This window comes from Crocuta crocuta, unplaced genomic scaffold (genome assembly GCF_008692635.1).
Source record: "Crocuta crocuta isolate KB4526 unplaced genomic scaffold, BGI_CrCroc_1.0 scaffold99, whole genome shotgun sequence".
Taxonomy (NCBI): Eukaryota; Metazoa; Chordata; class Mammalia; order Carnivora; family Hyaenidae; genus Crocuta; species Crocuta crocuta.
This window is the reverse complement of record NW_027551560.1, coordinates 4,864,445-4,874,698: the sequence shown is the minus strand read 5'-3', so window position 1 is coordinate 4,874,698 and position 10,254 is coordinate 4,864,445. Positions and strand designations below refer to the sequence as shown.

The window sequence follows — 10,254 nt, the reverse complement described above, 5'->3', positions numbered from 1 at the left end:
CAAAAAGAAAAAAAAAAAAAAAAAAAAAAAGGAGCTCCACATAGAAGCAAGGCAACTTCTCAAAGTAGGACAGGAACCCAAGAACTGAGTCAGCTCTTCTGTCTTCTGCCTCAAGCCACTCTCTCTCTATCCCAACAGATCCCTCTGTTACTGTTCCTTGCCTCACCTAAGTCATACCTTCCCTCTGCATACACAACCCTGCTCAAAGATAGACATGCAAGTTATAGGCAGCTCAGTGGAAAAGCTAATCCTTTTCGTGATAGATAAAAAAAAGGTGCACTGATTATGTTACCTATGTTTATCTTTCAACGGGAAAATTCTACCCTCGGGGGCCTCAAACAAGAGCATGGAAGACTAAAGTAAGGTCTCCAAACTCTTAACTGTTTTTAAGTGACAAAGGAAAAGTGCGAGGTTTCAAAGGCAGAAAACAAGAACCTGCAGAAAGAACTAATGAACAATGGGGAAGAATGAAAATCAGCTCATTCCTTGCAGGTGAACCCTTACAGTATCAGCTGTACTTGAGATGAATCAGCCCCGTTCATCACATGAGATCTAAGTAAGAACAATTAGGTAGTTCTGACAGAAAATGTGTCCCAAAAGAGAGTCCACACTCAGAGTCAAATTTCCCAGCTGAAAACCACCAGGCTTATGAATATAAGGACCATCAATATAAACTTTCAAACACCACAGATCAGCAGTTTACAGCGTTCATCTTCTCAAACATTATGTTCCTCATCTCAAGTTGAACATGTTTATAAAGGGAAATTATCAACAACATTCGCCCCACCTCCCCTCTTGACATCTCTCAATATATATTAGGTCGCTGAATAAAGTTCCTCAAGCTCAGAACACAGAGGAAAGCCCCAAGGTCATTTCTCAGCAGGAGGCAACATTATTTAAATGGCTACAATGTGATCCATGAGCCACAGGAGCTCATAACGTCACCTAAAAAAAGACAGAAGTGATAAACAAGAGTCACCCAGGATCGCTCTGGTGACCTACGCCAGAGATTAGTTACAAGCACATGACCGGTTTTGTTTTGTTTTGTTTTGTTTGTTTGTTTTGTTTTGTTTTGTTTTGGGCTGGGTTTAAAAATAAGACACAAATTATTTTAGGTTTTAGACTTTTCATTCTAACAACCCTCGTGGTGTAGTAAACCTAGAGAGAAGTACAGTACTCTCTGGTTTACTTAAGATTCACTAGTTAGACACAGTTATTTTAATCCCACTTAGTAAGATAATGTAGAAAACCCAAATGGCAATTTTTCCCCTCCTCTCTCTCCTAACTGCACATTTAAAGGAATTCATTTAGAATGTTAACAAAGTGATAAATTGGATTTACTATACATCATTATACTATCATATCATCTCTTTCAAGGCTGAGAGATGATGCATTCTGTTGTGATAATTTACCTCAATAAACCAAAGCAAAACAATTAAGTATCACCTTCCACCTCAAGTCTCAAACAATTACACACCGGCCCAAAACCAGACTAGTGCAACTTAATGAAAAGAAAAACTTTTGTCATGTAGGGGATGGCACACCAGGCAGAGCCATGACTCTTATACATTAGACTACTCAAAGGTTAAATAATAATAAAAGTGTTCTGTGAACTTTCTAAAAAGCTGAACTATTAACTTTGGGAGTCAAGTCAAACTATGCCACACATAGTGGCTGGAGGCAGCATAAAACCTTCAGAGAAGTGGCTACTAGCTGTTCCTAACTACCCTCTCCAATGCAGGTATTAAAACAGATTGGCCTTAGGAGGCTGCCCAAATCACCTCTCTTGAATATCAACTTAATCTGGCTTCCAAAAAAGGAAAATTGCCAAATCCTAAATCGTGTGAAGAACATAAGGAAGCCTGGCCAGGGTTCAGGGCACACCTCCTGCTACCTACTAGCAGCTGCTTGAGAAAGCCACTTGACCTAAGCACCCACTAAATGAAATAATGGAAGACCCAGTGATCACTCCAGCTTCTAGGTCTGGGTGCTAAAGGGTCTCTGGGCTGACCTTCACCAATGGGGGCACCTCTCCACCCCCAACCAGTAGGCTGCTTCTTTGTCTTATGATCAGTAGTAAGTTTCTACCAAAATTAGGCTTTGTTGCATTTATACCAAATGCCTGGTTAACTTCGGTACACATAGCAGTTGGCTAGAATTAAGGATGAAGGATGAAATTCCCTACAGGAAGCCAGGGGGTCTTTGAATAGGTCAGATTATGTAATTGACCTTGTAGCTCATAGGTCACCTCCTAAGGCAGAGAGTGAGACCCCAAAGGGCCTCCTAGAGCCTTGCCTCGGCACCACACCACTTTTAGGAGTACCCAGCAGTACGCTTCCATGCCTCTCGGCCCAGATGCCCTCCCTGTCTCTACCTCACCTGGAAGGAAATGGTCTTTGCCTTCAAGCGGTCACAACTTTGCTGGGAGGTAAGAGGACATGTTGACAACGTCCCCTCTTCTGATAGGTGATTACTGAAATTAATCTGAGCATCCATTTCTGTAAGCATACTGTGTGTTCTTCATGGCTTTGCAGGGGCAGCTAATGTTATGGGGTCTTAGGTTCCCAAGTGGCAGGGCAAGACACAGGCTTTGCATAACAGGGCATAGGAGACCAAAAAGTAGGCTTCAATGCTTCCTGGCTCCCCATCAATAAAACCTGAACCCCCTATGTTCGTGGCTACATCCAACCTAAATTATGGCTGCCTGGGTGGTCCAGAGGTGCCTTCCCAGTGCTGGCAAGCAAGCATCCAGCCAACCATCACCATGCCCTCCCTTCACCATTATTAGACCTTCCTAAGATGCACAGAATTCAAAATCACTACTGCAGAATATAAATGATATTATCATAGTGTTGTACAGTGGCAGAGGATAGCTACACTTGGGGGCGTACTATAACACACTGAGATGTCCAATCACTATGTTGCACACCTGAAACTAACATAACATTGCGTGTCAACCATACTTCAAAAAAAGTTGCTGAACATTACCTCTGCTACATATATTGGAACTTTATCTCTCTTAAAACATTGCAGCCTCTCCTATCAGAGGAAACATCTGAGGGCATGTGGAAGTAGAAACTCAAATAAAAAAAAAAAAATCACATTCAGCGGCATCCTACGAGATGATCTGAGTAGTCAACCTAGTGGGCCTGTGAGTCCCACTTCCAAAGAGGAAATGTGCCAAGAAGTCCTTCCTCCTTCTATCCACACAGGACTGCTGTAAGTCTTAGGGCCCACCCCTGCAGTCTGCAGAAAACCAAATGAAAGGTGTACTCTTACTCTTGGGGTTTAGGACAAAGCCTTACTTCAATTAAAATGCCTATGGATTTTATATCAAAGTGAGAATGTTTTAAATTTGAATTATTAGCTTCCAACCACCATCCAACCAACGTAAACTTTCTAATGCTCCGTTTTGTTTTGCTTAAAACTGATCTTGTGCTTGTAAATTTTGGCTGCTGTGCATATTACTGTTCAGGAACAGACAGTACCAAAGGAAAAGCAGCTTTGATTTTTATGAGCTGCAGACTTTAATATCCTAAGCTCACCTCCACCAGGGTCATTACTTATTGAGGGTTATACATATGTACATGTGTGTGGGTGTGGGTGTGCATGCGTGTGTTCATGGCACTTGACGTGTATCAATCTGTTCATCCAATCAGCAAGCATTTATTGACCTACACCTAATTAGGCATTAGAGATAAAAAATGATGAGTAAGTCCAAGGTCGCAACCTCGTGACAACCCGTGAGGAAAGCAGATAATCAAGTAAGCAATGAGTCTACAATACAGTAAACACTGGGATGAGACAACAGGTTATTAAAAATAATACGTTAGGCAGTGACAGTGTGTCAGATGTTTACAGCCACTGTCTCCAACGCTCACAACACCCTATAAAGGTAGGTGTCTCCTCACTTTCCAAATGAGTATACTAAGGCTGTCCCACATCACACACTGCATCTCTATCAGCATCAGCGTCCACATCATCATTTATGTCTTAAATCCCCATTCTGGTCTCAATATCACATCTGCCCACCTGCATTCGTTTGTTCAGGCATGGATCAAGCCTTTGCCTGGCGTTACACAACACACTCTGCACCCTAGGGAGAAAAGACCGCAGAACTCACCCAAAAGGAACGTTCAAGCCGGCTACAAGAGGCAAAACAAGAATGATGACAACACAAAGCAAGGACACAGCATGGCACGAAGCCATCTGTGGTCATGTACCAACACAGTAGAATGATTCAGACAGCACGTTTGGTTTCTAGAAGGGAGACATCATTGTGGTGGGATTTCTTCAGGAGGGAAGACCTAGGTCTTAAGATCATGTAAGGTGAGGCAGCAGAAGAGGAAAGAAGGCCTGTTCCCCAGGAAAGTGGTGCTCAGAGAAGTGTCTAGAAGGCTCACAGGTCAGGCTGAACCACTGCCAACCACATAACCAGAGCCCAAAGGTGGGACATGCCAGCCTGTAGCCTCCCGAGTGCCAACTGATAAGTGGCTGAGGCACCCCGGACCCAAGTAGACTGGCGGATGGAGAAATCTGCATTTATAAGAACCCCTCTCAGAAACCACTCCATGGGATGGAAGCAGTGCTTTGCTCCACCTCCTGAGATAGAGAATGAGACCCCAAAGGGCCTCCTAGAGTCAACACAGAAGTTCATCAGTCTTCTAAGGATGGAGGTCCTGTTTATTACAGGAATTTGTTTCCACTTGGAGGTGGTGCCTCTGTGAGGCCAGAGCTGCTTCACTCAGACTCAGATTGAGGAGGCCAAGGGCAACATCAATGTGTCTCCCCAAGGACCCTTTTCCCAGAAGGCCTCCCTTCCCCAAATTGGTAAGCAGACACCTGGATGCACGCTGACTTGTAGGCCAAGTCATCAGCCCACCTGCAACACTCACAGGTCTCAGCCAGGCCTGCAGATGAGATCTGCACTTGTTTAAGTCTTTACTGCTGATGAAAATACTTTTACACATGTTATACAACAACCATGACACAAACACTAAACCTCTCACTTTGAAAACGAACGGGGGCGGGGGCTGGGTGGCTTAGTTGGCTGAGCATCAGACTCTTGATTTCAGCTCAGGTCATGATCTCATGGGGTCTTGAGATCAAGCCCCACTTTGGGCTTTGCGCTGAGTCTCTTCCTCTCCCTCTGCCCCTTCCCATGCGCGAATGTTGTCTCTCTCTTTCTCTCTCTCAAAAAATAAATACGTAAATAAATACAATAAAAACGAAGGACCCTAAGGGTCAGAAAGGGTGAGTGACTTATTGAAGGTAATAAAGTTAGCAAGTTGCAGAAGTAGATTTGGAAACAGGATATCTGTCCATTGATCTGTCTGCTGGATCATTACTACAATAACCAGAATACTTTATAAAGTTCTTTACAGGGACAGAGAGCTTGTCTGGGCAGTCCTGGGCAGTACACACAGACACATACTAACATACATAGACAAACAGACACACCCATGCACACATACTCATACATACATACTCTCCTGCTTTTCCTAAATTTAACGTAATAACAATATTACTACTGAGTGAACCCGTCTTCCCTTCTCTCACTATGGACCTGGTCTCAGCATATTCGTAAGAGACTAGCTACTACTTAGATGACTCCTAAAGACACACAGGTCAAGTGCTGAATCTATATGTTGGTCTCTGTATCCTTCACTGCTTAGATCAGCCTTGCATTGATGCTACATATCTGCCCATTTTCATTTATGTGACACATGAAGCAGCCTCTTTCCTTCATGTCTATCTTAGTCAGGACTTGTTTTCAGGAAGTGGCTATTTCCAAGGCAGATGTAAAAATCACAGCGCTTGGAAAAAAAAACTTCCCCCTATAATCAACCATTTTCCCCATCTTTAGGCAAAGCAAAAGCAGCTGGTATCAGATGGATAGGCATATGTGCTCTATTTTAAAAACCCCCAACTCCCAGTTTTTCAGAGCCCTTCTTTCAAATTCATAGGTCACATAAATTAAATTATTCAATAAACAAAGTGTCATTTAGTGTTGCGCAGTGGGGAGAAAGTTATTCACTAAAAGGAGACTGAGACCAAATCAAAGTGAAATGTACTGATAAATGAGCAGGCTACCTCCCAGCTCAGCTAAGAGGGCCTGTCATCGCACCCACAAAATGAAGATCACAAACTCCCCCACTAGCCTCAGGGAGGCTTCACTTTTTTTCTTTCTCGTAACACATAATTCTACCAAAAGATCTTACTGAAAATAAGGTCATATACTTAATCCATAAAGCAAGCAGCTCACCTAATTTTAATCACCCCTTTCTAAAAAGAATTTCTGAAAGCAGACCACACGGCACAAATGGAATTAAAAAATATTTTTCCACCTTTTTCCCTCTACTCTCAAAGGAAAACTCCATATACCACTCATCTTGCTGAAAACCGCAGGAATAAAGTGATTTCATTCCAGTTAAACCAAGTACTTCAACCGCACACCCTTAAACTTAATCTTAAACATATCCATGAAATATATGATTTTTGAGAGCTTCCCTTCTTCAGTAATCACTCAGTAAATCTCCAATAGATGGTAAGCTCCTCTTAAGTGCAGGCTCTCAGTGATGTTCTGAGTTGATACTAAACACACATAGAAATATTCTATTACAGTAACTTTTTAAAAATTGCTTTTATTCTGCACTAATACTTAAACTTGTAAAAAAATTTTTAGCTAAGCTCCACAGTGAAAATTTTCATTAGGTAAGCTGGGGTGTGTGCATTTCTGAATTTCTTTGTAATAAAGAAAATGCTTTGTATCAGGACATCCAGAGTGTATGGGAAAATACATATTTTGATACAAATGTAAGTAAACACTTTCTGTTTGCTTCAAGATCCTTTTACTCAGTACAAATACACTACAATCAAATTCTTATGCTGAATTTAAACGTAGGTGTGAAAACAGCTTTCTGCTAGTTAGACCAGAGCTCAACACACTCTGTCAAATACCCAGTCAAGGGGAAACTGAGCCAGCCCTGAGACGCCTCAAAATAATCATTCTTTGTTTACCTAGAAACTGAACGACTTTGCACACAGAGTCACAGCTCCCAAAGCAATGGAAGTATGCTCTGAATCCAGACAGCCCTATTAGACTCTCAGTCATTTATTTGTTAAAAATCTAACATTGCAAATGAAACCAAAGCAACCACTAACACCAACCGGGTAATTCAATTCCTGGTTGGAGGAAGTTGCAAATCCAAACCCAACACCAACATCTGGCAAGTCGCCATATATGATCTACCAATACCTACTTGCTCCTGTTACTTTGAAAACGCAGGAAGCATTAAGATTTTAAAAGCCAACTAATTTGTGTTCTGTTTAAATCACATATAAGATCTAACTCCAGATGCAAATATATCTTAGCTTTTGCCTCATCTTCGAGGGCAAAAGCTGATAAGAGTTACTGCAGACAATTAAATCTGTTCCTGTCCAGGGGTCTTGATCAATACCGTTTGTAACGCAATCACCGAAACTGCCTCTCCAATCCTGGACCCTTGGATTAGGTTATTTCTGGACGCTAGCCCGCGCCGGGTTAGCAACTCTTTTCTCTATAATTTGCACATCTCTTGGAAGGGAGAGGGAGCCGCCTGATTCAAATTGCATTTGTTTACCGCCCACTGCCCCCAATATTATACATTCCCACGACCCAATGGCATGCGCTTCCGGTACCCCCTGTACCTGCCAAGTTCCTCGCCGGTGTCGTAGTAATCATCCACGTTTTCCTGCCTGAACACAGTCATGATAAACTGTCACACCTCAGCAAAGCCCAGCGCACTTCAGCTCCGCTTCCCACACCATCACCACCGCTCCTGCGCCTCCGTGGGCCCCTCATCCATCAGTCTCCAGCCCTTTAAAATTAGAGCAATAACAATAATAAAATGACAACCGGGAGAGGAAGTAGACCTCCCCATGCTAAGAGCCGCTCGCCTCGCCTAAGACCACCTCTCCCCAGCTGCCCCTCCCCGCCGGGTGGAGAGGAGCACCCTTTGTTAAACCTGTGCCAGGGACGCCCCCGGCCCCGCATCGCCCGCGCGCGCGTGGGGCCCGGCACAACCGCACCCCAAGGTCCGCGTCCCCGAAAGCAGGGCGCTCTGAGCGATCAGAACCGGCTCCGGAAGTGGCTGGCCTCCCCGCCTCCCCTTTCTCCACACACACGCCCACCCAGCTCCCCACCTCCGGGGGCGCCTCGGAAGAATGAAGCCCGCGCCCGGGCGGAACGCGCCTCGCTGGAAGCATCCCCCTCCAGCCCGCCGCGGCTCGGCGGCCCNGCCGGGCGCTCCCGCTCCGGCTCGGGAGCAGCTCTTCGGCTCCTCACCGCCTTCCCGGCGGAGGGCTGCCCGCGGGCGGCCAATGGGGACCCCGCGAGCGGACTGGCGGCACGGCCCACCCACCTCCAAGCTGCCGGGCCCGGCCGGCGCTGCGGGCTCTGCGCGGCGCTGGCTGCTCCTCCCCGCTCTGCGCTCCCGCTCGCTGGCGCGCTCTACCGCGCACACCCCCGCACACACCCACTCACCCACACCCACCAGGAGCCCGGGGAGCGCAGCCGCGCGCGCCGTGGGTGCTCCACCTGTGCACGTCGCTCGGCTGCCCCCCACGGCCACAGCGCTCCAGAGAAATTCGATTCCTTCGTCCAGCAAATGTGAACTGAGCGCCTGGCGTGTGCCAGGCACGGTGCTGGGCACCAGGAACTCGGAGACCAAAATAGATTTTTAAAAACCCTGCCCTCATGAAACTTACATTCTGGTGGAGAAGATAGGGGGGAAAAAAACCCGTAAGCAAATAAGATCACTTTGGAAGAAATCGGCTCAACGCAGATAGTAACGCAGGAGAACAGGATAGAGAAGATCTGGGAGGGAATGGGTCGCATTCGTTGCAGTCCCTCTCTGAAATAGGTGGGTCTAGCTGAGATCTGAATGATAAGAAGGTTTGCAACCACAGAAGAAAGGGTCGACGAATCAGAGGCCCCATGAAGCAACAGAAAGGAAGGGTTTATGCGTGCTCTTCAAGATGGTTTTGGCTTTTGATGACTTAAAATGTGGCTACACCAGAATGAAGTGTTCAAGAAGTGTGAGGTGCACATCAGATTCCAAGACTTGGTATAGATACAAGAATGAAAAGAATCTCGTAAATATTTTTGTAATAACTACAAGTTTGGATGATAGATTTTGGATATATTGAGTTAAATAAAGTCTATTCTAAAAATCAATATCACTCTTTCCTTTCTTAAAATGCAGCTACTGTTTCTGAATACTGTGCTGGTCTACACAGAGACCCCCATACCTCCTGCAGACTCTTCATCCATTCTATTTCTTACTCTGTTCCCGCCAACCCTTTGGGTCTGGGAAACAAAAAGGATGGTTCCCCATAGGGACTTTCTGGATATCCCCAAACAGAGAAGAGATCCTACAGGGAAATCTATCTTACTGCTTAGAATTACAGAAAATATGTGAGCCTTCTGAGATTTCAGATTTACATCACAGTTCAAATAACTCAGATTTCCTAAAATGAGAAGGTTAAACTCTTCTTTGGATCAAAAGAAATATCAACTGTAGAAAATTTGGCTTATTGCAGAAAGAAAGAAAGAGAGAGAGAGAGAAGGAAGGAAGGAAGGAAAAGAATATCCCTCAGACCTTATATCAGACCATCCTCTTAAAGAACATTTCTATTCATAGCCCACAGGAAGGGCACGTATTCATGATGATGGAAATAAGGGAAGGTTCCAAATCAGGAGATGGTACCAACCTAAGTGGTGGGTTTGCAAATTAATACAAAAGGATCTTGAGAGGTGAGAAATACAGTCAAAAAATAACAACAGAAAAAAAAGTGATTCATCTGGGGGGAGGGAATGCAAATGAATACATCTGTTGGGGGTGGGGAATTTTAAACACAGATGTTTGGGAGAAACTTGGAAAGCACTCATGGATGATTGCTTTCTGGGTAATATTTTTCCTGCAAAATAAATGTAAGTATGTTTTCCAAGGAAATTAGGATTATCTCTTGTGGAATAAATAGCAGGTCTTACCTACCACATTTGGTATGCTAATCATAAGAGATTTTCTGGGGGAATGAAAAGGGCATGGAGGTGCGAGTCACAAAAATGGATCTAATATTGGTGGAACCATTTAACAGCTGAATGACCTTGGATGTGTCTGTTACCCCCGAGATTCATGTCTGCGTTAATTTAGGCAAGCATTTTAGAGAAGGAAAATGTGGTAGTTAAAAAAAAAAAAAAAAAAAAAACGG

The 10,254-nt window shown here is 44.4% G+C and overlaps 1 protein-coding gene across 2 annotated transcripts in view; it reads right to left on the bottom strand.

Annotated features, from left to right (window-relative positions):
- DAPK1 (death associated protein kinase 1) overlaps nucleotides 1-8,852 on the bottom strand; it is a 185,871-nt gene extending 177,019 nt beyond the window's left edge. Inside the window, exons 1-2 of one of the 2 annotated variants that reach the window (XM_077749525.1) lie at nucleotides 8,749-8,852; nucleotides 7,690-7,859 (exon numbers count right to left, since the gene is read on the bottom strand). In XM_077749525.1, coding sequence (XP_077605651.1) covers nucleotides 7,690-7,751 — 62 coding nt within the window. In that variant the 5' untranslated portion in view covers nucleotides 7,752-7,859; nucleotides 8,749-8,852. Of the gene's footprint in view, nucleotides 1-7,689; nucleotides 7,860-8,402; nucleotides 8,488-8,748 lie in introns of those variants that run through there. The other variant, XM_077749524.1, reaches the window with a different exon arrangement.
- Between the last annotated feature and the right edge of the window lie 1,402 nt (nucleotides 8,853-10,254).